The 27,734-nt window shown below is 39.9% G+C and overlaps 1 protein-coding gene across 3 annotated transcripts in view; it reads left to right on the top strand.

The window, feature by feature from the left end:
- Positions 1 to 27,734, top strand: part of grid2 (glutamate receptor, ionotropic, delta 2) — a 534,507-nt gene that overhangs the window by 500,390 nt on the left and 6,383 nt on the right. For all 3 annotated transcript variants that reach the window (XM_074669717.1, XM_074669718.1, XM_074669719.1), the window contains exon 15: positions 19,495 to 19,735. In XM_074669717.1, the coding sequence (XP_074525818.1) occupies positions 19,495 to 19,735 (241 nt within the window). The remainder of the gene's footprint in view (positions 1 to 19,494; positions 19,736 to 27,734) is intronic.

Genomic DNA, 27,734 nt, shown 5'->3' with positions numbered 1-27,734 from the left:
GCCTGGTGATAATACATCTGGAGACTGTTTTGAGGTTACAAGAGGCTCGATGCACTTTCATCGCTTCAAAATTGAGTCAAGGTTTATTGAATGTTGGATATTTTTCCTTGTTATAACTTGAGAAAAGACCACTGCAAATAGGCTGACCTTAATTAGCTTCACTAGTGTTCGTTAAGTTTAACATCCCATCCGTCTCAGTGCTCCTTTCTGCAGAGGTCTGCTTGATGATCACAGGCTCTCTCAAACACTTAGACCCCGGAAAGCCCTGTGGAGGAGAGGATGTTTTTATTTACTCTGATGGTAGCAGAAAGGTTGTGGTGGTTGTTAAATTATCAAGCAGTCAATTGCGGTCTCTGTCCACAGCAAAAGGGCCCAGAATGCTCCGTCGGCACCTTCCCAAACACTGTGAGTAAATGTTGTGGAACTAGTGTACAAGCCCGGTTGTTATTGCGTCGACTAAATGACACAGGCTGCAGTATCTACGGAAATGAAACAATTTTGTTCTCATCAGCGGATTGCTGTAAGGATCTCTCACACTAAACGGACATTTCTAAAGCAGTTACTCACAGTGGAGGATGGTGAGGGCAAAAGCTGGCCAAAAACCACAAGAGCTAATGGGAGGAATTATATAAGCAGCCAACATCTGCTAAGCCTGCCTAACCCTGGTCAGTTGCCAGTTTGGCCTTTGTATCTCTTCAAATTGTCAGTACCAAAGTGTAAAGATTCTGCTGCTCCACTATTAGTATATTCAGTCGGCCTTTGCTTTGGTCTCTTTTGCAGCTGATATTCCATGTCTTGACATGACATTACAGGAGAAAAATATCGACTGCAGCCTCCGGCTCTGAGGTCTTTGTTTCAGAAGAAAACGTTCTATATCAAGATCCGTGTGAGGCTTTTGATTCTGTGTTTCACGGCTTGCTTCAGATAGGTTGCCATACATAGGTATTGATTTTTTTTTTCTCCACAAGCTGTTCTTTTTTGGTTTTAAGACTTCTTGCTGTTGTTTTGTGGAGCAAAAGAGGCCTCAAGAAGTACTTTAAAGGCATCCAAAGAGAACCAATATCAGACCCCCATCTTTTCTTTCTCTGCAGTAATTTCCTCTCTTCATCATGATTATGCAGATGATGCCATCTTGTATTCCAGAAAATCCATTAGGCTCCTAAAAGCTTGACTCAAATGCTAAAACCATAAAATGTTCCTATTTCCAATGCTTCACACTGTCATTATATCCACTTTTAGCTTTACCCACAGTGGTAATCCATTTAGTGTACGACAGCAACTAAAACCCATAGAGCAGGGGTGGTCTTCATTTTTCAGATCAAGGACTAACTGATGAAGAGACAGAATAGTTACCCCATGGTGTGTTATAATAGGCCAGCATTAAATGTATCTTGTTCCTGTGCATTCATTATCAAACCATTCTGTGGAACCTGACAGAGCCAGTATGAAACATATGGCTGCATGATTGGCAGAGCTGCGATAGAGGCTGGTCTCCCTCTGTCTTGAGGAGCTGGGATTGAATGCTAAGTGAACCTGTGAGAGCTGTTGTGTTGCTGAGTGTGTTCATTTCTGATTGAAAGATAAACATCTGTGGCCTCCTTGTATTTAATGATGTGTCATCAAAAACAGTAAAATGAGGAAAAATTGAAATATTTGAGAATAATTACTTGAAAATACAAAAAATTGCCTAATCAATTACCAAGAACGTCACAGACCCCCTGCAGTACCTCTGTGGACCCCCTAGGGGGCGCGGCCTTACGCTGAAGATCTATGCCATAGAGGATTGCTGTGGTTTCAGATTGACTTATTGTTAAGTGAAAGCAGATTTGATTTAACATCCATCTGATGGGCTTTAAATAATTACTCTCATATTTAACTGATACTTGTATGCATAGTCTGTCTTTTATCTAAACTTGTGTTTTAACCTGTTAAAGCAAGGTGAAACTTTCTGCTAGAGGAAATAAAGCCGAGAATTAAGAAGTACCACTTCGTCCACAGGGAGCCCTTCTCAGATTTGTCACAGGAGTGTGAAAATCCCACAAACAATAAAAAAGATAAGAATGGGAAGCAGACTTGTTCAACGATAAATAAATTCAAATACATTGAGATTCTCTGACAGACGTCCAAAACTAGACTATGTTTTTGAGATAGTATAATAGGAGAGGGAATCTGCATCCTTTGAGGGGTACTTACTTTCTGTGAGTATCTGTGAGTGTTTGCATCCTGAATGCATGAGGAGAGTTTACTACCTACAGGTCCCTCAGGAGGCATATTTGAGATGAAATGAATTTATTTGCCATGACACTTTGGAGAGAAGGCCATTGTCTCCTGAAACAGACTGTTACAACTTTATCGTTTTTAACCACTTCGTTCATCATGAAGAAGCTAATGCCAGAGTATGTGTTCACCACCATCTCCTCAATCCTGTGTGAGTATGTGCAGCTTTAGAACAAACACAGTCCAACTGTGTACATGCCTGTATATGTGACCGCTGCTGGTCTGTGATTGATGGCGACAGCCGGCAGATTTACCCGAGTCAGGAAACAGTAGCAGAAAGGGTTAGTCCGGTAATTTAAACTGACAGCTACTGACAAGTTGTTTTGAAGTGCTGAGGGGGGCAAGATTGTGAAAAAGTAATCCCTCTCTCCCAGGCATGTGTTATTTTAGTCTGTGTGAGTCTGTAGGCATTGATGTGAAATTTTAAAAAAGGAGATTTAATCCAAAGCAGATGGACATCTCGAGGGTGCTGCAGTCTAAGAAGATAAGCTGCAAGCCAGATATTTTATTGTGCATTCTGGACACGATTGCGTTTTACATTTCGATTGCAAGACAGATGAGATGCCTCTTTGTTGGTGATTATGATCAGGGCTGCAGAATTTCAATCTTGATGTTGTCTTTAGTGTAGTGTATGCAAACAGTTTAAGCAGAGTAGATGATATATATCATTAGGAATACACAGTGCAAAGAAAATCTGTCAAATTCCCTTCAATATGTGAGGCTCATGCTATTGTTGATGTTTTATACAAATCTAATTTTCAATTTTTGCACAAATGGCCTGACAAAAGAGAGTCACATGCAGCACGTGGATGTGCTTATGCTCTCTCTGAGAACAAAGATGCATGCATATTGCTGTTTTATTACTTGGCTGCAGGCAAGTGTTCATCAGTGGCTCAATGTCTGATAGTTGAGTGCTTCTAAAACAGAGCCATGGCACGCTGTATTTCTGCGGGGACAGTGGCTGTACGTGCTGTATGGTACGCTTGAGGGGTCCAACGACACATGCAAGAGCGACAAATCATTCCCACAATCACAGACACATCACACCTCTGAGACTGTGGGTCAGATTGCTATGTGGTGCATGCATCAGAGGCTGGCTTCTTTCTGCAGGAATGACATTAGTCTGATAGTCAGTGACTTGTAATGTCCTGACCTTTGGTGTATGAAAGTAACCAGGGGAGAAAAAATGTCTCACATCAGCTTTAGTTTTTCAGCAGATGAGCAGGGATGCAGGACAACTGTTGGGGATTGTGGTAAGTGAAGGCCTAAGTGGTTTGTTTGCTTTGTAGATTATGGAGTTTACATGAAGACAATGATGTTTTGATGGAAAAGGAAGGAGGTTTGATCAAAGAGGGCTTGATTAAGTTGATGTTGTGATACTTAATGAAGTTTTTATGTAGCAAATGCAACAGCGTGAGAGAGTCATTGCTGCAGACTTGGTCCTTTATGTTTAAATGCATATGTGTGAAATTGATAAATGTAAACCGTGTTTATTTCTGTCTTCCTTCAGCTCTTCCCAATGACATATTGATGCTCAGCTACATGTAGTAATAAAAAAAGCAGTCCTCTTGTAAATGGTGTTTTAAATGATACTAAAGTGCTCTCCCTGCAAGTGAATACAAAGTGAACTCCATATACATGTCTCATAAAAAAACATTTGTTTGTGACTTCTATCCCAGCAGAACTCATGACAATAAAATTGTCAGATATTCCTGAAAAACTGTTGATGATCTGACTTGGGAGAGTTTGGTTATTGCAAACCTTGAAGTGAAATTTAATGAATCGTGTAGTGGAGTGTTTTTCTTCTGAAATGTATATGATAGAGATAAACTGAGCCACACCTCTGAAGGACACATAGAAATGGATTTTAAAAGTGCCTTTGCTCATGTAAATCTTAGGTTTTAGTTCCAGCAGAAGAGCTGTAAAGAGAAAAGTACTGGAGGTGTTTTACAAGTGCTGCTCCGCAAGCGCTCTGTCACAGTCGACTCAGACATTTGGGGAAAGAAAAGAAATGATAATCAGCGGTGTTATTATGGGTGACATTGTCTGTGGCAGTTTAGAGTTATCAATAAATTAAATGAAATCTGTCCCTCTAATTGTCTTTGTAAAAAGACAGGTAATAAAGTTAGCCAGAGCTTCAACAATTACATGATTAATTGATCAGTTAATGGACGAGAGATTAATTGGCCGGTGGTCTGATTATTGATTTAGTCATTACTTATGCAAAAATGTTCATGTGTTCAGCTTTTCCAAATGAGTTCAGTTTGGAGCGTTGACTAAAAAGGACATTTGCTGCGTCACCTTGGGGTTTGGATAATATAATGAGGCGTTTTACTATCGTCTGACTTTTTAATTACATAACCGTCAATCAGTTTGCTAATAAAGTAATTGATTCGTTTATAATCTTAATGAAAACGATCAATGCAAAGCACAATATTCATTACTAGTTCACAGAAGTGGTGCTCAATCTTTGTTTAAAAAAATGTCATACTTTTTTTCTTTTCCAAACCAAACTCTGCTTTTGTCATCATGCCTTGCAATGATTTTAAAAATACTTGTGCTGCAAATGTGAGCTACTTCAGCTCACTAACACAGTAAAGTCTATTTGACTGAGTTTAACATGAACTCATGACCTTGAATTACAGTTAGGGAGAGGACATTTTGTTTAGAAAACTTTCACTAAGTTCACAATCTTCAGCAGAGGGACAGACTTTAAGCTTCACTTGCTGTTCTGCTTTAAGGGACACCCTAGAGCAAGGAACATATTGACTGGATCTCAGCTTTTTTTTACTTCCTTTCCTCTCTCTCTCTCTCTAACTGTACCTCCATGTGAACTCCTCTCCTGAAAATTCAGTATATTGATCATTACTTTGCCATGTGTTGCCCCTGATTTAGATTTCTGTTTTGTCTAATTGGAAATTAAAAGAGGCCTCGAAAGCAGATTGGCATTATAGATATGAAACACATGAATAACTGGACCATTAAAGATTTGGATTCTTAAAATTACTGGTTTCCAAATATTCAGGCATGTCTTACTTCACGTGTGTCAAACTCAAGCCTGTGGGACCAAATGTGGCCCGCCACGCCATTTTATGTGGCCTGTGAGAACTTAAAAGGTCTGATTATCTTAGATAACTCAAAAGGGTGCATTGTCCATAAACTACATTTCCCATAAGACCTATAAGACCTTTGTCACCCGCAAAGTGGCGGCATCCTGCCACTAAATTGCAGCCTTTCACATCAGTGCCATTTTCTGAATTAGTGGCATTAAGAAAAATTGAGAAATAAAACAACGATCCCAAAAATGTCCAGGAAGAGAAAAGTTGATGCAGATGGAAGGCTGTTTCATGAAAAATGGGAAGGTGAATATATGTCTGTGCTTCAATTAGAAAAACAAGTATGTATTTTGTGTAATGAGGTCGTGGCGGTTGTCAGAGTACAATCTACATCGGTATATCACACCAAACACAGAACTAAGTACGTCAAAGTGAGCCTTCAAGGAAAATGTGATAAGATGTGTTAAAGAGAGCCACAACTAAAAACAACGCGGTAGTGAAAGCTAGCTTTCTTGTGGCTGAAGAAATTGCTCGAGCTGCAATTTTTTTTCAGTTTGTGCATTTTTGAAACGGTAGTTGCATTTATTTTACATTATATTTAGTTACATTTAGCTACATTATTTTACTGTCCTAAAGTTACATCTGGCCCTTTCAGGGCAACTACTATGCTGATGTGGCTCTCAGTGAAAATGAGTTTGACACCCCTGTCTTACTTTTTAGTTCCCTTTCTTTGGAACTGTTGCACAACAATCAACTCCCAGTCCTTGCGCATCCTATTGTAGAAAGAGAAAAAAAAAAAAACAAGAGACAAGGTCTAATAAATAACAAAGAGCAAGCACTGAAGTGAGACACAGATCATCTAAAAGTAACAACACACCATTTTCTATGCAGTTTTGGAATAAACTATTGTATACACTCAGTTATCAGATTCAACTAAATCTGGGTGATAAAAAAAACACAATGAACTATAAAATATGAAATATGACTCTGCTACATTTTCCCAAGGGCACCCTCATTTAAATTCTATGATGTTTCCCTTCCCATCAGGCCACTATCAAAGTTTAATCTGCCATATGGGGACCGTAAAAAAGTGGATTTTCATACTTTTGAGCATCAATGTTTTGGTGTTTTTCCAACAGTGACTTTGTTCCAGATGTCACAAAAGTATTAACTGTCAGGTGTCAATCTAATGCTCTCTCAGAAACTGTCACACCCCCACCAATCTATACCAGCAAAACCCAGCCCACACACTTAGTGCATTCATTAAATGTCCATTAATCATTATTAATGATGGGGATGCCCTCCCTTCTCTCCCTCCTCTCTTTCTGTCTCTCTCTTCAGCGATGTGTTAATGATGGTTAATGACTGTGTGACTTCTGTGTGTTGTTTATCGTAGTTCAGCTTGATAATCTGTTCCAGTTCACCCCCACACTGTTGCTTAATGATGTTTAATTGAAAACTTTGTTGACAAAGTGTATGACATTGAACCCTGGGAGTGCTAATTGGAATGATTAAGCTTTGGAAACTTTACTTGTGGGACCTAGGGCTCATGGGTAAATGACCTCTGTTACCTTATTCCTTGAGTCATAACACAGTAACACATAGTTAATTAAAAGGGCAAGGTGTTGCTTCACAGAACGCATGTTGTGTTTAAACATTTTTGACTTATAACATGTCATTTTCTCGCCTTGTGCTTATTGTATCCAGTATGTGTTTTCTTGGTGTACTTATTATCGATGCCTCTTGAACAGTGTAGGTTGTGTTAGCCTCCTAGCAATGGTACACATGTGGGTAGAGCTTCCTTTAAAGCTAGCTCATTTAGTTTCTGGGCTTCCCAAAGTATTGGTTGGTACTATACGCACCAAGTTTAGTCAGAGTCTGCTCTGACTTACTTGTGTTTGCTGAACTTGATGGAGCCTGGAAAGGGAGTTTGCTTTGCCTCAAGTCTGTGCACTGATATTTTGAGTGACAAATTAGCTGCTTACCGACAAAATCATGGGGTTTGTATGTGTCGTAACTTGGTCATTTTATTGGCTGAGGTAATATCCACAAGTTTTATTTTAGGATCAGATTCCAGTATAACGTTGTTTCCTTTGTTTATTTCTGTTTTGGGCTGCTGATATAACTTATCTGAACAATCTGTGTCATTTTAAAGAGGAAAAACTGAACCGCTGCAACTTTGACTAAATACAACATTTGTTTTCCCTAGAATAAGTTCTTAAAAGGATAGCTGCGTAAGCACCCTCTTCAGTCATCCTTGAGTAAAATAGTTTGTGTGTGTATATATGTATATATATATATATCTTTTTTTTTTCCTGTGGGAAATATTCATTGGTAAACAGTTTAAAGCCATATGGTTAACATGTTGTGTGTCAAGAGGGTTTATAGTAAGGAGAATTAAAGTAGTGTCCTATAACCCCCAAAACTCCTTATTTTTGCAGGAGTTTGCTGCTTTTTAACCTGTTCCCCTGCTGTATCCCCTGCTGGGTACTTCACCTGATTTTCTCCTGATTTTTAACATTGATAACAATTAAAAGCTTGTTAATAGGAACTGTGTAGGATATATGTCAGACCTGGCAGTGACAAGCATGCAAAGATTTCAGCACAGACCACAGAGGTTAAATTGATGTTAGCAGACATGTTAATTGTTAAAAGCACAGATACAGGGTGGAGGCATTTCTTCCTGCTTTAGCAACATCTAACATTTGCAGGTACTGTGTCCATACCTCACAAATATCAATGTCAATATAAGCTGAGCTTACCTACTGTCCCAGTAGTAAGCAGGATTTCAAACTACTGTGAGAAGGTGAACCCATAAAAGGCAACGATAAGCTAAAACTGCACATTATTGACCTGAATGCAAAGAGAAAGAACAACAAAGGACAACACCAAACCTTTTTAACCTTTGAAACAAGCCCCCAAAGCTTGCTGTAGAGTCAGAAAGCCCACATTTTGACACCCAAAGAACATGTAAAATAAGAAATTAACTTCTTTTTGATTGTATTACCTGTAGTTCAAAAAAAAGTTATCATGGTGAAGAGGCATTTATTGTAGTTCTTAAATTCTGTTATTTTCTACAGCTAGAACTTGCACTGAGACCACCAAAATATCAGGATGCCAAGTAGGTTCAACAGCATGTGTTTGCAGTTAAAATCCTGCCCGTTCCCCTTTAATGTGCACACAGCTTTAGAAAAACCAGCAAATTTCCTCAGTGTCCAGCCAGGTTGTGCACACTGTGGCTGTGAGATAGAGGCCAGCGTTTTCTCTCTGCTGCCGAAACGAGGCAGTGAATGTATCGAGTGAACGGCTGGGAAGGTCACTGGAGGGACTTCGCCGCTCAGTGCTTTTTATAGTTGGTACAAACTGAAATATGCCCCACTACTTTTGGAGTGATATTTTTGAACACCTGGAGGCTGTTGTTGAATAAACAGACCTTTCAGATGCAGTGTCGATGTGTGGCTGTGAGTCAGTATGCCTCAGTCTCAGTTTATTTTTATTTTTTTTCACTGAGATGGGAAGAATCAGTCACAGGTGCACTTCACTGACTGGATCAATGCCTCTGAGAGTGTGCTTCTCACTGAGACTCAGTCAGTGCTTGCAAACGCATTAAACTGATTTGGACTGAAAACTAAAAGGATGCAGCTGGGGTCGGTTTGTAGCTGATCTGGTTCCTCTTCGTGGCAGATCTTTTTCAGGTTTGGCTCACAGGTCAAGTAGCAAATATAACAGTCCATGTTTTATTGATTGCCTTTCATCTCAATATAAGAATCAGCAGACCTTTAACTTATAGTGATTAAGCAACAAAGGACACCTCAGAGGTTGTCTTTTTAATTCCTGCAGCTATCTTTGAAAATGTCTTTTTCACAGAACACATCTTATTGCACATTCACACATCTTTTCTTCACTTTGTTTTGTCTCACTGCAACAATTTCAACCATTTTGACCTTCCAGTCATGAAAACCACAGGGAAAATTCTGTGAAAACCTTTTTTTGTTTCATGAAGATTTCTTATTTTCCATCATGTTTTCCAGCGAGGCCAACAAAAGTGAGATAGCCAGAGACCGCTGATCTTGCATGCTTTGTGTAAAACAAGCAACGGAGCTGTCAATCCAGTGCTCTCCTCATTTAAGGAGCTGACAACCAAGAAGTCATCTCAGTGCAACAAAACTCCAACTCATTTGAGCAGAGCACCCCTGTCTCTCAGCTCTCCTTTCATCGTATTCTCATCCCTCTGCTCACGCATCTCATCCTTTTTGTCTTTTACGGCAGATCTCTTCCCTCCTGTCTCTTCTGCTTTCTGACCTGAGCTCTTCTTTCCTCAGCTGAATGAGTCTCCTGTCAGTCATCCATCCATCCTGACCAGCCTGCTTTTTTCACTCAATTTTTCCATTTTCTCTTATTCTTAAACCCACTCACACCTCTTCTCGCTGTCTTTGTGTTCCTTCTCTAGCCTCTAACCCCATTGCATCTTCCACTTTTCTCTGTCTCCAGCCTAAAATTGTGTGGGAGGAGTAAAACATATTTCTACCCTGACATATAGTACATTCTCCCTTAAACAGCAGTGTGTGCCGTGATGATACACTGTCCCTGCACACAGCACTGTTTAACAATAAGAGACTGTCTCTCTGGCAAGACCTTTCATAGAGTAAATCATGAACCGATGGCAATTTCCTATCACATCTCATTTACACTCTTTTTATTTATATGACTATCGGTCAACGCTACTTTAAAGGTTATACTTACTTCTACGTTGTAGCTTGTTTGGCTTCCTCTGAGTTTCAGATTGAGATTGTTATGCTGGTTTTTAAAAGTATACATGTGCCAGCATGGTCTTACCTGTCTGAGTGTTTGAACTAATGCTCCAGCAGGAGCACTGAGGTCAAAACACCAGATGCTTTTAGACCTCCCCTGATTCAGGCTCAAAACTAGGGGTGACAGAGCTTTCGTGGTGGCTGTGGGCACACTGTGGACCGGTCTTTTTTTTTTTAAGTTTCAGAGCTGCTCAGACCCTTGATAGTTTTAAACTGTTGCTTTAAACACATTTATTTGCCATTGATACTTATTAGCCCTGTTTAACTCTGTAGTGCTTTGAGATCTGGTGATGAAAAGTGTTTCACAAATTAATAATAATAATAATAATAATAATAATAATAATAATAATAATAATAATAATAATAATAATAAAGAGACTTAACCCCAAGTTGCTCCCACTGCTGCGTCAGTGGTGTGTGAATGGGTATGAAAGGGCGTGACTGTGTTAGACATACTGATGGATAGCTAACATAGTAAAAATTGGATCCATCAGTGAGTGAATGTGAGCGCGAATGAGTGTGGATGGGTAAGTGTGACCTGTGGTGTAAAGCAGCTTTGAGTAGTCCATGACTAGAAAAGCGCTTTATAAGCTCAAGTCCATTTTTTACCATTAATAATAAGTGTGGGATCCTGTTGCCATTATATTTGCTCTGTTTAACATATCTAATCTTTTGTGTTAGTTGTATTTTCTTATACTGTCTTTTGTGACAAAGTTTTACCTATTGTGTTTAACCTACACAGCGCTTAGGTTGAGTGTGGTTGTTTTTAAAGGCCCTGTGAGTAGCTTTTTAAGTGATAGTGAAATTACGAGGGAGGGCTGAACAGTTCAAAGCCTGACGAAGAAGGAGTCATGCCATAGTGATGAAACTTGGCATGCATTAAATTCAATATTTTCTGACATTTATGGCATGTTTTATTTTTCAACACGGTTGATGTTTTCTTGGGTTGTTGCCTTGGCGGGACGTCTGGACCTTGGGTCATCTTTGAGGCTCTCATTAAGGCCCTACCCCTTATAAATTCAGTTGCCCACTTTTTCACAGTGGATAAAACTGGAGCGTCATCCCCTAATGTAGCTACCATGTCTGCGTGAATGTCCTTGTGTTAACTAGGGATAGACTGACTATCGGCCGAGCCGATATTTGGTATTTTGAGGCATATCGGCATCAGCCTTTTTCTTAATCCAACTGATAAAAAACAAATTTAAAACTGTGTTGTTGCGGCTCTGATGCAGCCGCTCCGCTGTCTGCAGTCACTACTCAGTCCCCCGCACAGTACCACCTGATTGGTTACAAGCACAGCCATGGCTTGGGAAACAGCCAATCAGCAGTGCAGTTATTACAGTTATTTCAGTTACAATGAAATTTTGGAAAACTTTGTTTACTGTAGAAAACTTTAGCTATTTTTTTTTTAAGTTTTCATTTAACTTTATAAAACATGCTGCTAAGCCTGGGAGCTTTTTAATAAACTTGTGCTTAAAGGTATTTAAATGAAGTTAAGTGGAGTTTGTGTTATTCAAAATTTTGACACCAATATTTAATAATTGCGCATAAGTATCGGTTATCGAACTCCTTGGCTACAATTAATCGGTATTGGCCTTGAAAAATCCATATTGGTCCATCACTAGTGTTAACCCCTTTACCTGCAGATATTTGATAACACCATTGTGCCAAATTTTACCCATATTTACAAATGTCTCTTGTACTACTTTTCAAAGTCTTTAAACGCTACATCAGAGTCAGATGATCTGAAAATAAACCATGCCACAAGTGTCAGAAAATGTTGAATTTAATGCATGCCAAGTTGCATCGCTATGGCATAACTCCTTCCTAGTCAGGCTACAAACTTTTCAGCCCTCCCTCGTATTTGCCTGTTCATAATCTACTATTTAAAATGAAATCAGCAGTGCCAAAATAATTGGTTACTTGAAGTTACATGATACAGACAAATATTGCTACGAAGATGTCAGTGCCCCTCACAGGGGACTTTCTACAGGAGGTGAAGACAGCTCATCCAGTCTTTTATCGAGACATAGGTTAAAGATTGTGATTGGCATCTGACCCACACCCCTCTGCATTTTAACTGGCTGCAGCTGCAGTAAAACACCCGCAGCACAAGTCATAACCTGAGTTTACTGAGGTCTTATGGACAGGCAGGAAGAGGAATGCAGAATCTACACAATTTGTGGAGTTAGAGAGCATTTAAAAGCACAATAAGTGAGATTTTTATGGTCCCATATAGCAGAAAATAGCCATAATACATCTCGAAGAGGGCTGATAAGGAAGCTGCTCAATACCAATGGCTCTGCGATCTGTTTGCCAGGTGCTGAGATAACAGGCTTTCAAAACTCACTTTGGAGTCTCAGTTTGGAGCAGCCTGTCATCTGTTTGAGTTAGATCCCCATACACCCGCAGTGGTGCAGCAACACAGTGTGAAATCTCTTAACAGTCCATTTTCACTCCAGTAGGGATATCATTTATAACATTAGGGGCTGCTCATTAAACCTGTTACAAATAGATGCTGTCGTCAAGTGAAGTCAAATGAAATCCTAAAAACCCTTTGAGGTGATACAAGATACGTACAGTTAGTCCTTGTTTTTCATGAATTAACATGATGCTTTGCTGTTTGTTTTGAAATCATGCCACAGTTTAATAGTCTTTAAAGAAATGTAAAAGCTTGGAAAGGTTTTAAAAACACCTAATAATGTCTACTTTTAGGGAAAAGAAAAGCTGTAAATTTTCTTGAACACTCTTGATTCTACATTTGTGCATCTGACATCTCGTGTATACTTGCGAGGACCCTTTGTGACAGGCATTGTAGAGCTTAGGTCTCGGACACAGACTCAAGTCTGACTGATTGGGTCCAAGATTCTAGTGAGCTGAAATTCTATATAGTAACAGTTGGGCTGCAGGTGTTGTTGATTTTGTTGTACACCTGTAGTGATCAGGTTGATGAGTGCATCCGCACAACACGGAACAGCATGGTGACTTCACTGATGATATAACCCTTTAGATACACTGACAGGATTCTATTATAATATACTGCTAATAAAATATTTTTAACTTCACATCCAAAATGTCCCACACAGTCATTTTAGGTCCAGACAGTGAACAGTCTAAAATCAAACAGCCACTCTCCTTGTGATACATGATGATAATGATTGTGAGAACTTGACTAGGACCTTATGTTTGGTGACTCAACAATAACTGGTGACAGGAGAGATTTTCTAGCCCCTTTTTCTTTACCACCTTAACCTTCAGACCCACTTGCCAGCAAACGTATCAGCCCTCATCTTTTCTAAAACCAAATTATATTTTTCACCTTAATTGAAACTCTTATTTTGAAGGTCTAAAACTCCAGTTGGTTGAAGTCTTACACATGCTTGTGCAAAAAGCACAACTGGGTGTTTCTCCGTTTAAAGGCAGACACATCAATCCAAACACCATAATTTGTTCATGTCTGTATCTTTATGCTATGCTCCATGTTCCTTTTAGGTGAGTTCTTGCTTGCTCTGCTTGATAAGTGTATTATTATTTATATTGTTAGTTTTAACTATGTTGTTACTCCCCCACCCCCACCGCCACCCCAGCAGTATTCCTTCATCTGTCACATCTTCCATTCCTCATTCAGTCATTGTCCTTTTCCCAGATCACCCTGTCATTTTTTTCTTTTTTTTTCAGCTTGAGTCAACTAATAATGTGCGATCATTCCACCATCAAGGCTACTTCCGTAGAGTTGCTATGGTAACATCTAGTCCACACAGTAGCGGCCACTGCAGAGAAAACAGAGAGGCAGAGAAAAAGCACGCACACATACTCAGATACACACACACATGCCACGTACACAGCAGTGCAACCACATGGGCAATTCTTTGCTCATTTACTTTAACAGCCAGTGGGAGTGTTAGAGTCATCACAGATGTCCCCAGTTAAAATCAGTGATCTTAAAGAGGGGGTATCATGCTTCTCCACATTTTAAACGTTAATGCATGACAATGCAAACATATCGATGCTGGATGTCTTTACTAAAATTATACAAGTTTTCAAACCATTACATATTCATATATTGTAGAAATCCTTGAATTTGACTGTAACCTGCTCAAATGGTCCGTTCTAAAAATAGCACAAGATCTCCACATGATCATCTGGAGACTTGCTGAAATGATAAGCTCATCACATAAGGATCTCCTAACTGATTCATGACACATTCAAGGGATGGGCCTTAAACACCAAAGTCTACCTGCCCACAGCTCTGCCCAGACATGCTTCCAGAGGGCTGGCCTATCAGAGGGAGGGGCAGTTTTTGGAGCACGGTGTCTTAAAGAGACAGCTGCTAAAACGAAGTCTTTCAGGCAGAGGCTGAAATAATAATGGCCTTTTAAAGCACAAGTGTAAGGAAAATATATGTTTTGGAGATGTAAAGCAAACTAGGGAGTACCAGAGGGAAAGAAAAAAGCCTAAAAAAAATAGCACAATACCTCCTCTTTAAAGAAAGGCGATAACTCTTTACACACAGTGAGTATGCATATAGCTGTTTCACAGACACAAATAGACACTCTTACCATGTAATGCAGTCACACACTGTGGCAAAGGCAAACACGTGATTACCAGATAAGTTTCCTGGTGACTTTTGGTCATTAAAAAATGTGCAGGAGAAGGTCTTTACCAATAGCAGCTGTCTCTTGATTAATATCAGTTTTATATCTCATGATTTGTGGCGAAAGGTATAACCTGTACTGTGGCCAGCTGCTGGGTAGATCTCTTAATGTTTTGGCTTCACTTTTGGGGAGCTGTCAGGTCAGTTGTCTCTACTTTAGACCTGCTGTGTGACACTACATCACTCTAACTTCATGTACTGCAGGGCCTGGCAGGTAAAGCGGGTTAACCTTATAAGTAAGCTACCTTTCACAGAAATGGCTGTAACAGCCCGATGGACAGAAAGGACACTTGTTCTGCGAATACCTCTTACCTAACCTATCACCCATACTTTGCTACATGCTGGCTTTTTCACTGAAACCGTCATCTGTGCATTACAGTTATTTAATTGCATGTTATTTTTATGTCCACAGTAATACAGCAACCTCTGTGATATAATGCAGGACATGACACTAATCATTCTTTATCCACAGACTGCTCTGATGTATGTCAGAGGCTATTTTTAGTGATTAAAGTGATCTATTTCCAGATACCTCAGGCAGCAGAGTGCTGACTGACGATGCCTGGAGCAAAAAACACTTACAGCTCCCGAAGGAAGGTGAAAAAAAAAAAAACATGCAACACATCTTGGTTTGATATTCTTCGGATTCAGACTGAAATTAAGACTGAAAAAAGTGCAGGAAACTGTGCAGGGAAGCACACACTGCTGCGTGAAAATAAATTAGATGTCAGATCTCTCACTTGCTTCATCATGAACTCTATCAAACTCGAAGTAATGTAGTGGATCTTTCATAGGGACGTGAAATCTATGACACTCGCCGCTTTAATTAGCTTCTCCTAGCACTCATTATGTCACTTTGTCACTGTTTCAGAGCACACTGTGCATTGAGACTTGCAGTGTATTTTTTAAAGAGTAAACAGGCCTTCACTGCTGGTGCATGCTCCCATATTTTGAGCTGTTACTACTCGTGTTTGTGCACAGAGATATTTATCTTTGAAGAGCATGTGTTTCTGAGAGACAAGATTTATCTTTGGATAAGATAGCGCCAGACAAATAAGAGATCCAGACAGAGTGTACCGCAAGAAACCTTTGACTCAACCTGTGTTTTTTCAGGAAGCTCTCAGTGTCCTTTGGATCCTTCCTGCCAAGCAGGGGATGGAGATAGATTGATTGTTTAAAATGATCATTTCACAAACTTTTGGTTCCTCTTGGTGAACAAATATCTCTTCAAGGCTATTTCCTTCAGATCCTACATGTATGGAGCCTTCCTGAGAACACTTATAATATGATAATCTGCTAGGTGATCAAGCTCACTCAGCTGATACATTAAAGCATAAAAATAAGAATTACACAGACAAGCTTGTATAACTTTAATGAGTTAGTACGTGTATATTGCTGTCGTACTGCGAAGGCCCCTGTTGTGCTGCATGTAAACATCTTCCTCTTCACGTTTGATTTGCACCATCTGTCCAAACTGAGGCGGCTTCTCCTGTGTTGACGTTAGAAAAACAACACAGCAGCTAGCATCACGTAATATTAGCAGCCTCGCCATCATTTCTATCCTCTTCCCAGCATCATCTCCACTATAACAAATTCAGATCAGTGTTTTTTTAGTCTGTTTGTGCACAGGATTAAAGCAGCTTAACCTAGATGAGATAAATGTAAGGTAGATGTGAATGCAGCTATTATGTGTGTGTACGTGTATGTGTTTCTTGCGAGTGTCTGTCAGTATTAGCGTTTGATTCAAGGGTCTATCTGGGAACCAGCTTTTGCATAACTCTGATAGACCAATTAGTACAGAATGATAGATGATGAGCTCCATGGGCAGACAGGGTCGTAATAGAGGCGAGAGAGGAAGCACTCTGTCCTGAATTTCAAATCTGTTCTGCTCCGTCCTCCATCAAAGTTACATACAGCTCAGTCATATCCTAATTCCTATGATCAAAGACTCTTTTTGAGATGTTTTTTTTTCTCCTTTTGTTTTGATCTGTTTGATCTTTGATCAAGTTTGAGAGTAAGCCTTTTAGCTATTCTTTGTTGTTTCATCTGGCATCCTTTTGATTGTCAAGAACTAGAGAGGAGAAATCTGGCATTAAGCGAGTCTTAGAATTAATTTTTCAAAACAAAATTGAAAATTGATTTTGTGCTTTAAAGATGCAGCCAGTCAGCTCAACTCTCAAATAAAGTGGGTTTTTCTATTTGATTCTAATTCCCAAGTGGCATCACTTTTATAGTCAGTAAGCAAAGAAATGTTTATTACCTTTCCCACTGTTTATTTGCCATCCCTCAAAGGTCAGCAGTAAACATCTTTTGTACAATTTTTGTCACAGAGGCATTTACAGAGCACAGAGATTGTGTTCACAGGTGTTAAAGCAGAAGAAACAACAAAATACCGCTTCTGATTGCTTTAAGTGCCACACAAAAACCAGCACGAGATGACATTTCCGACACGAAAGAACAGCCAACTCAGGAGCGGAGAGAACAGACGGCAGCTCCAGACATTAAGTGAGCCTCATTCTTCTGATAGTCATGAAAAGACATCAACTCAGACAAGAAATCTTTAGACGCTGGCCCAACTCCAAACAAGAAATCAGAAGAATTTTTGACAAAACATGGTTTGGCGTCTTTGAAAGGTGGGGAAGCTTATTCCCATCTCATTAGCCTTCATGTAATATGTCTTTCTCTGAAGCCGCCTGCCAGGCTGCCGGCTTGTTTGTGATTGTGAATGTGTGCGTGTGGAGCATCTGTTGTCAAAGTGACAGAGAAAAAGGTCAGCTCTGTATGAAAGGCACCACACTTCTCTGGGAGGGAGAAAAGCTTGTTTTAACTTTAATTTTTCTGTGACAGCATCTTCAGAAAGTGAGCTGTTTTGGTCTCAATTAAACACAGGTTCAGATCAGAGCAAGTGTGTGCTGCATGCAACAGTGTGTTAACAGGTAGTTAGTGTCTTTTCTCCTCCAGCAATCAGCAATCTAATGTTGCTCAGGAAAAGGTGCTAAGGGTGGTCAAGCATGAAGCGATTTGTGGGGCAGCAGTGACAGACGGTATAATAACACAGTCCAAAAAGTAACTTGTTTGAAAGAAAATGGAGCAGTGCCCACAGCTCTACTACAAAGACATAGAAGCAGCATTGGTGTGTGAGGAGGGATTTCTTCATGTTCTGACTACGTCTGCTTCATGCCAGTGGAAAAAAAATAAATAACCAGGGCATACAACTAGGCCAGCGCTGCCTTTATTCCAGCAATGTTGTAAATCAGTTTGATTTCATTTGTTTTCTGTCAATATTGTGTATCATCCACACAAAGTCTTATCTAATCTTGGCGATAATCTGCACTGATCTGAGCCAGACAATCCCACAATCAAGCCCACAGTTAGTGGACATGGAGTCTTATTAGAACGACTGTTTGTGGATTTGCTGTTCAAATTAGTTTTTCTGTCTCTCTTTCCTTGTGATCGTTTCCATTCTGTCCGAGTCTTTCCAATAAAACAGGCGTTTGAACCCTGCAGTCTCCAAAGCCCCAACAGAAAGTGTTCAGAAATGCTCCCTAAATAAAAGTAGCGTTCTTGTACAGCAACGTGTTAAGCTTGTTTGCTTGATCTACATCAAAATGAGCCATGTTTTTCTGGCTATTGTGGATCAGATTAATTATGTAAACCGTCTACTCGGCTCATTTGCATTTCTTGATTGATTTCGGTCCATTTTGCAGATTCCGCATGAGCAAAACTGAAGATGAGGGATGGGCACTGTCATTCATGTCAGCATGCTGTCATTGAAATTGCAGTGAGGCATTGGCCCCAGGAAGCTCTGCGCATAATTGCAAACATCTGTCTCTACGTATAGACATACAAATCTTGGTTATGTTTGCTTGGACATGCATGCAGTCAAATTATGTCAGTCTGATGTGTTTTTTCTACTATCTTCAACCTTCGCCTGGAAGGGAGGTTTAAGTATAAAAATACAGACACACACTTTTCTTTAAGGCTGTCTCCCCTTGTCTTTTCTTCCCCCGTGCCCTTTCTCCTCCCTTCCACACCGCCTGTTAAATATCAAGCCGGGTGCTAACAGCACCCTTCTGTATGCCTGTCTGTCTGCGTGTGTGCAGCCCTCCTCCAAACCAAAACGAACGACCCAGTTAAATAATAAGCTGAAGGCTAACAGAGGGACCCCATCAACCTCTGAGCTGTATCCTCTCTGAAGCCATCAATCGTGGGACTCTAAAGCTAGGCTGCATAATGACATTGTGGCAGTGTACTTGCGCTATGCTGCAAAACATATTAATGTTACCCATAATGAGTTTGACAGCCCAATATGGTTGTCAGGCATCAGGGAGGAGTTTCTCTGGCAAACACTGCCCTCAAATGGGAAAGAGGGGGCATAGCAACTGCAGCAAAAAGCTGCAGTCCTCTCAGGTTTTATGCACATGATTCTTCACAGTTGTTTTGGTGGGTTTTGACTCTCTGATCATTGCAAAAGCGCTCAGACATCAATTATTAAACCCCTAAACTCTGCGGGTTACTGATCAAGTTGCCTTTCTCTTCTAAAAAGTGCTATTTTCTCATTCATTGATATTCGTGCAACAGATTGTTTTTTCTTACTTCTAACCTAAAGTAATAGAAGAACAAGCCAAAAACTCTGATACTACTGATCATTTGTAACTTTCTGCTCACATATCTGTGTTTCCTGCCTCTTTCCCAGAATCCTGGAGCTCCAGCAGAACGGGGACATGGACATACTGAAATTAAAGTGGTGGCCAAAGGACAGCCCCTGTGATCTCTACAGCTCAGTTCAGACAAGACAACGAGGCAACGCCCTGGACATCCACAGCTTCGCAGGCGTTTTCTGTGTCCTTGCAGCCGGGGTGGTGCTCGCCTGCCTCATTGCCATGGTGGAAAGCTGGTGGTCGAGAAGGAAGGGATCCAGGGTCCCCTCCAAGGAGGTATGAGGAGGGATGAGTGACTAGCGGGAGGTACAGAGAGGTACAGGGCTCACAACAGATCCAAGAAAGAAAGATAGAAGGAAAGGGATAAACAATGGTGAAACACTGATGCCAGGATGGATGATGGGTTTAGTTTCAGGTCTAGCCAAGGGGAAGCGGGTGCAGACTTGTTCCTCCAAAGTCTAGTCAGAATGCTTTGGAGAGAGAGACGTGAGCAGAGTCTCTGAACAACAGTGACACTGCCAGCGTCTGATACCTTAGAAAACCTTCCGTGCTCACAATGCCGCTTCCTCTGAACTTAATTTGCACACAAGCAACATCAGCAGTACTACACAACTTAATAGCACAGGATGTTTTTGTTACTAAGCCTTCGCATATTGTGTCAAAAGATTCCCAGAGGTGCTATATTAAATCTCCTGTGATATAGCTGGCACTGATACTTCGGTGTTTCCTCACAGACAAATGTGTGAGTGTGAAGGAAAGTCAAACAGTGTTCTCATATACTGTGTGGGACCACGCCACGTCAGGTTATTAAACATAAATCTTTGTATACTGTTCAATTATGAGACATTCAGAGAATTCCTACATATTCACATATAAACCATCAGCAGATCTAAAGAACTGACAGTGAATATCCAACCTAAACTTTGCTGTAAGCTTCATGATGGGCATTCTCACATTGTGCACTCATATACGGAGCGTTATAGACTGCTATTAGTAACTGCTCTATTGAATTTGTTTTTTTTATTCTTCTAATTTAAAAACAGGCAAAAGTCCCAGTGTCAACAGGGTAATCCAACACCTATTTTTCTGTAGTGGAGGAAAGAGGACTGTAGCACCTTCAAATCAAAATGCAAAAACAGCCCGAGGGTCTGTTGGAAGAGCTACAGCATACCTTGACCAAACACTGACTCACAGTATTAGACGTGAATATATTTATACCAGCATTCTCTCCAAAAGAGCGGCAACACCCCACCTCACAAATTAGCATCAGCCTCCTGTGAAATATCCAATCAGCCTTTGTGCGGTTGATCACCTCAGCAGGGATATCGTTTGAGGCAATCAAAGTGACTCTGGCAACATCCTCTTTTTAGTAGAAACCCTGCTGACTGTTCTGTTCTCTCCTCCGTAAAGAAGAAAGGTAACATCTTCAAAGGAAACTCTGAATGACAGCATGTGTGTTTGCTTTTTTATGAATGCATTTTAATTACAAAAAGTCCAAGCCTCTAAAACAGAGTAACAGCCTTTCATCTAACATCTCTATTCCAGTGGCTGTTTCATCCCAAAAGGATCAGACAAGAATTTAACTTCCAAATCATCTCCCACTACCACCTCCCATGCCCACTGCTATGTTTACCAAAACACAGAGGGAGCAAGTGTTCAACTCAATAACTTTAATCCAAACTGTGAAATTGGGGCAAAGTGTAGAAAATTTGGTATGCAAAACATGCCACTGATGAACTGAGAGAAATGTAATTACGTGTGAAATAATATTTTCTCTTTTGGTTTAGAGTCAATTATTTATGTGTTGGTAACAAATTAAACTGAGGCATGAAGCAGCACAGATTAATTTTAGCAGAAAATGTTTTTGCCATCAGGTAAATTACTTCAGCTTCAAGAAATTGCCTTTTCCCTTCCAGAGGGGGCTTGATGAACCCAGGATAAGGTTTGCTTATGGATTATGACTGATCTTTCATCTTCGAGTGCTTAGAAATGTAAAACAGTGTACTTTCAATCAGGGATAGATGTTTTAGTGATCCATCATTAAGAGGGATGCCTTGATACCTACCTGAGCTTTAATGGAGGTAAAGTCTTGCTGTCTGAGTGAACATCTCTGCATGACTCCAACTACCAAAACCCAGCTATAGAAGCCTGTTCCATCTCCTTAATCGTTGGTGTCATGCTAATTTAAAGTTCCACCAAGAATAAATTAGAAAAGATGACAAAAAGATGGAAATGGAAATTGCGACTATGCCCAGGATGATTTAGTGTCAGATCAGGTTACTTTTCATGATAAAAGGGCCGATAACACCAATCATCTGGAAAGTAATTTAGAGAAAAGTTTCTAAATTAAATCTCTGTGAACTACTGGTTCCAAATGATTAAATGAGCAGCTCCTGGTCAAACATCCCTGTGTCGTTACACATTACTGCACCTCTACATCACTATAATTTTTCACTTTTGGAGGTTATTATTTACTGGTTCTGAGCGATCGTAATGAAGCCAACTGAGTGGCTGTAATGCAGTTTGACACAAAGATTGAGACGTATGAATGAATCCCACAACAAGTTGAAATGAGTGTGTTATTGCAGTCATAAGGTGGTCTGTGAATTCACTTTCTAATATGCTTTATCGTCTGTGATGACAAACTGCTCACAACCTCATTTAAACAACTTGCAGTTTCACTCAGCTTTGTTCACTGCAGGCCAAATACACCACCTGCATCTGCTCCAACTGATCAACACAGCCAAATGATTTGTTCTCTTTATCACCTTTTATTAGGGCCTCTGGCTCATTGATTTGTTTCCTTGTTTGATTAGACTAACACTATGTAGATTCCCCTTTCCTCTTCACAAGATGAGTTCATTTAAGGAAAAAACATCTGATGATATGAGGGGATTTCTCTGAATACGCAAGCAGGAGCTATTAAGTCACTGAAAGACTCATCCCATCTCAGTCAATTTCCCATGTGCTAAAGCAAAATGCTCAGCAGCCGTTTAAAGGCAGTTCAAATTCTTAAGCCTAATTTAGCTTCCTTTATACTGCAATAACTTTATACTACACCATTTGAGTTCTTGGGTAAACAAAGTTGAATTTATATTTATATGCTACCACCGATCATGTTAAGATCCTAAAGTTTCTATCAAAACAGACATTGAATACCTCTGTGGGAATTTGCTGTCCATGGTTCTCATAATAAAAAAGCAGTCAGTGAATTTCAAGCCAAGTGAAGTGAAACCACATTGCCCCACTTTAAAAAAAAAGTTGCCACAAGGATAGATTATTATGGTTTTATTTCAATGTGATGGCATGTGATTCGACAAGACTATACAATGTAACAATACAACATTGTTACTGGCCTCCAGTACTGCCCTCACTGTTGTATTTGATACAACTTAGTATTATTCAGTCATAGACTGTTTAAAATGTGGACCTAGACTCAGTGTTGACACCCATTGGTTTTATCAAAAGATGTCACTGATCACAAACATTCCCATTGCCATATTTCAAACTCTGAGTTCAAATGAATTCCATTCGATGCCAAAAGCAGTGAAGGGATGGAATTAAGTCTATAACTTTGCTACCTGGCAGTTTGAACAGACTCCTACCTGTCAAATCAGCCATGCTCCTAATGCCAAATTATGGATAACTCTTGATTTCAGTGCATCCTTAAAGTTGTAGTCCAACAAAAATTGACATTTTTCGTAAGTCATCAAATTACATGATAAATAAAACAGTTCTCCAGTGCTTGTAAAGAGAGTAATGTTACTCAAAACCAGCAAAAAAAAATGTCAACAATCTCTGCATGTTTTTTTCATCAATAAGAATTCTTTAGTCTTGAAATGTTCACTTGTAGGCTGTTGTCATTATGTAATAACAATAACTTTTGAAAAAAAAAAAAGAAAAACAACTTTTATATTGTTTTTAAATCTTGCACACAACAATCATGTCAAACTTATTGAATCACAGTAGTATGTTTTTTATGCTGTTTGCCACTCACCAAATAGATAACAATGAACAGGTGCAGCAGAATCAAAGATCTAGGTGACCAGCTAGTTTACGAACTCGCCTTAACGACTGTTAGTGGCTTGTTCCACATTCTAAATCTTGTTGGAGGAGATGACAGATAAAAGTGAGGTGCTCTAGCCCAACAAAATTTTCACACTCATGTGGAGAATAGGGAAAAAAATGTAATGCTCAATCCTGTGCAGAAGAAGACAGTGGATTTTTTTCTTTGCATGAGAAGAATCTGTCATCTGGCTGGTGATTTGGATAAAAAATAATGTTGAAAGAGAACGATCATTACAAATTGATGATGTTTAAGTCAGTATTAAAGTTTGTGAAGCACATGCCACTACACTTTTGTCCTAATTCTCTTCTATTTTGACTAGTGGCAATTCTGATTCTAGTTTTACCTTAAATAAAGCCATACGATCCATATCATGAGTTTTTTGGAAATAATTGTGAAATGAAAATCTGATATGTCTTAGTAACTACTAAGATATAAAATCTCCAGCCCTTGATAATATAAAGCAACACATTAGCATCCAACTGCCTGCCATCACCCTTTTGTTTCCTTTGTTTTTGATCAGGCATCACTTCGGCACACATGCCAGCACACACACCATGTACCTCCCACCTCCAGCCCCCTGCTCAGTTACCAGCTTTAATCTGTCATTCAGAACAGTAGTCATGTTCACGACCGAGCAGCCACAAAGACACCAAACCTTCAGCTCAACCCAAAGTCATGTTAAGCACAGTGTGATTCAGCTGCAACACACATAAACACACACGCCCCCCTACTGCCATCTTCATTAGCTGCAAAGAGCAGCGGATGGAATCAGCCCCTGACTGAGCGCAGGAGTGTAAAACGCAATAGAGAAGAGGATGGACAGCAGGGATATAAACGCTGATAGTCTTTGATTCTGCTTGTAGATCCCATTCAAGGTCCAGGTATTAAGAGCTCAGTGTTTGGTGGAAAAGATGATTGGTGGTTTCATAGCAGTCCAGTTCATAATAAAAATGTGTGAGTCCATCTTTTCTTTATAAAGCAAAACTGAAGTGATAGTTTGAGTTTGTTTTGTTTCTTTGTGAAGCAAAATCAGCAGGATATCCAAGTTTAGTACAAACTAACAGCCCTTCAGTGCTTCCATGGTGAAGATGCAGTCGGCTCAGTCAGCCGTGCTTGTTTTTGATAGTTGACCCCAGACGTCTAATGAAAGGCTTATTGATTGCCATTGGTATTGGTCAAGGTTTGCTCTGAGTGGCCACTGAACCTCAAAGGGTCGGTAAGCTTCAGTCAAAGAGTAGTCGGATCATCAGTCAAAAATCACCCCCGGTGCACCTACTCCTTCCCTACTGTGGAGGTTGTATCCGACAGTTTATGTAACTTTGTGGAACCAGCAGTCCGACAAGCACGCCCACCTCACTCAGCGAGTTTCAAGTTGTGTGGGGGTGAGAATGTAGGCAGGATTTAAACTTGTATCTCAGAAGCTCTCTATTTTCAATCTCTCTCTACACAGAAACTGTCATATTTTTTTCACATTGAAACAAGGAGGAAGGGAGATGTTCTGTGCATAGTTATCCCTGTTTAAACACTGTCTAACTGATCTTTGATGGAAACATCTTCACTCTGCTTTCAAGTGAGATGAAGATGATTTCCTTTACAGCCTTCAGACTCATTACTTTGCTTTAGTGTTGCTACAAGTTAAAGCCAGATCCCATGTCAATCAAAGTTTTATATGTGGTTTTTATGCCCCGTTTCTCCCAGAAATATCCCTATCTCAATCTATGAAGAAAAATCAGGAATACCACACTCCGATCTCATTTCACCATCTGTGCAGAATTTTTCCAAATGGGCGACCAGCTGCAAAGTTGGCTGCTAAGACGAGAGCAGCAGAGTCAAGCTGGGACCATTGCAGCATGTCCTGACTCAACGGAGGAGACAAATTTAAGTCAACTTCAAAGCGGCTAATGAGATAAATTGCATATGTTGCACTTTATAGACTGGGGAAAACTCAGTGCAATTTGGCCTTAGTCATGGCCAATGGAGTAAGTCTGGGGTGTTTAATGTCACCCAACTTCCTTAAGTTGAATTAATAAAGTGAAGCAAACCATAAAGCTTGTAATTAACTCCAGTAGATGCCTCGCTCTACGTCGGTTTAAATGAAGAACTCCTTTTTTCCATCTCGCTGTCACGCTGAATGTTAACACAACTTGAGAGCATCTCATCAAGCAAAGGACGAACAGCTGCCTGCGTGTTTTTTCAAGTTCCACATAAAACAGGGAAGCCTTGTGACCCGTTTTTTATGAGTGGGCTGAGAAACTTTGGCTTCATAAAACAGACTGGCACAGGGAGTATGAATTCAGAGTGCAGACTTGGCTTGAAGTCTCTGCTTCAAATGCCTCGACTCCGACGCAGTGAGTTACTGTTCAGTAAGACATATCCAAAGTTAGCGTGTGAAGAATATAAAACTAATACCAACCACACAGTGATTCACAAAGTTCCTCCACCATTAATGTGTGTTGGTATTACAGACTCTTTCAACCAGCCTGTGAAAATCTCTCATACTATGGTGTTTCTAAGAACATTTGCATGGGATATGATCTAAATCTCACTTTGATCTGATCCTTTAATGCAGTGTAATCCTTGAGATTATCTTTTCGGAAGCATCTTTGACTTATGGTTATGAAAAGTGATGTGGATTATATATCCTGTGACATGAACATAAGGCCCACCCTTATTTAGAAAGCACAAAACACTTCCCCCCACTCTTACAGCACCACACACTTATAAGTTCACACCCTCACATGCATGCAGACATGTCATCATCCCCTTATATCTACTGTAGCCTGCCTCCTCCATCTTATACAGCTTGTTTCAATATAACGAATGCTTGAACTTTGTGTTACATATACCATACCATGAAACCCATTTAAACAAGATATACATTTGTTCACTTTGTTTGAGACATGATTCATGAGCCCTGGTGGTTTTCAGTTGATGTTCCTCCTTAACCTCACTCTCAATGACTCATACAAACTTGATGGACTTCAGATGAGCAACCCTTAGATAATTCATTCATTCATCAGACTGAATGGCCAAAACCACCACACAAGCTTCCTGCATACTTGACAACCCAACCCACTCTTCAAAGTCCAATACTTCTCGACTGTGTTTGTGTCTCTGTGTTTCTTATACGTACTAAAACATGCATAACCACATACTGTACATGTCTGCACACGCCTTTACATTCATACTGTATGCTGTGATGCTTTGATAACTGCTCTTGACTGTGAGCTATGTGTCTGTTTGTGCTCTGGCTCTGTGTTGTGTGTTGTGGAATGGCTGACATTGTTGTCTGTGAGCTCGCTGCTGCTCGATGTAAACAGTTTGCTTCTAAGATTTTTATACCAAGCTTACTCTCTCACAAACACAAATACACACATTCTGACAGAGCTGACTAAAGTGGGTCACAAATGATGAAGAGTATAATGTGATGGAGCACATTTGACGAGGACATGCACCCAAAGTATAAAGAAGGTTGTATAACAGTCTACCTGCAAGTCATCCCTTCTCTCTTGGGATTCTTGTTACTTCAAACAGAAGATAAATAATGAACAGCAGTGCACTACAGTTCTTATTTCCTGGATGTGTTTCTTTTAGTTATACAGAAACATGCATTCTACCAATATTTTTGAACAGAAGTTGACTTCCATGTATTACAACCCCGACTGCACTAACAGCATCCAAACTCATTCTGGGTTGGTGCCCTGGTACATTTAAAATCAAAGTATGAATCAAAATTTTCAAAATCCAGGTTTTGCAGACAAGTTCCCAAGGACTGTTTCTGTCACAACATGGTTTCTGCATTGCTTTACTCTCTTCGGTCTTTTGTATGTTCCACCGGAGGTTTGCATGAAAGAGTTCTGTCATTGCAATCAACAGCAACTTTAAAATTCAGAAATGCTACCAATGCTAATACTGGAACGTAGACTCCGTTGTCACTGTCAGAACTCTTCCAAAATGATAGCATCTGTGGTTTTGACCATGTCTGATATTTCACATAATCTATGTAGGTTTAGATTGAGAAGAGCAGTTGTTCCTTGTGTATCGTTTTTGTTTGGTACACCTAAAACAGCTGACCCTTTCCTTTTAAAGTTTGTGGTTTGGATGGGAATTGCTGCTCTACTCACTCTAACTCTATATAATGATCTGTGTCCCTGTGGCTCAAAGCTCTCATATTGCCTTTTTGTTTTGTTTCTGTAGATAAGTACT

The sequence above is a fragment of the Halichoeres trimaculatus genome, unplaced genomic scaffold, assembly GCF_033239565.1.
Source record: "Halichoeres trimaculatus isolate MK-OKI-2021-1 unplaced genomic scaffold, fHalTri1.1 fHalTri1_scaffold_5, whole genome shotgun sequence".
NCBI lineage: Eukaryota > Metazoa > Chordata > Actinopteri > Labriformes > Labridae > Halichoeres > Halichoeres trimaculatus.
The sequence above is the reverse complement of the archived record's forward strand: the minus strand, read 5'-3'. Positions and strand labels throughout refer to the sequence as shown.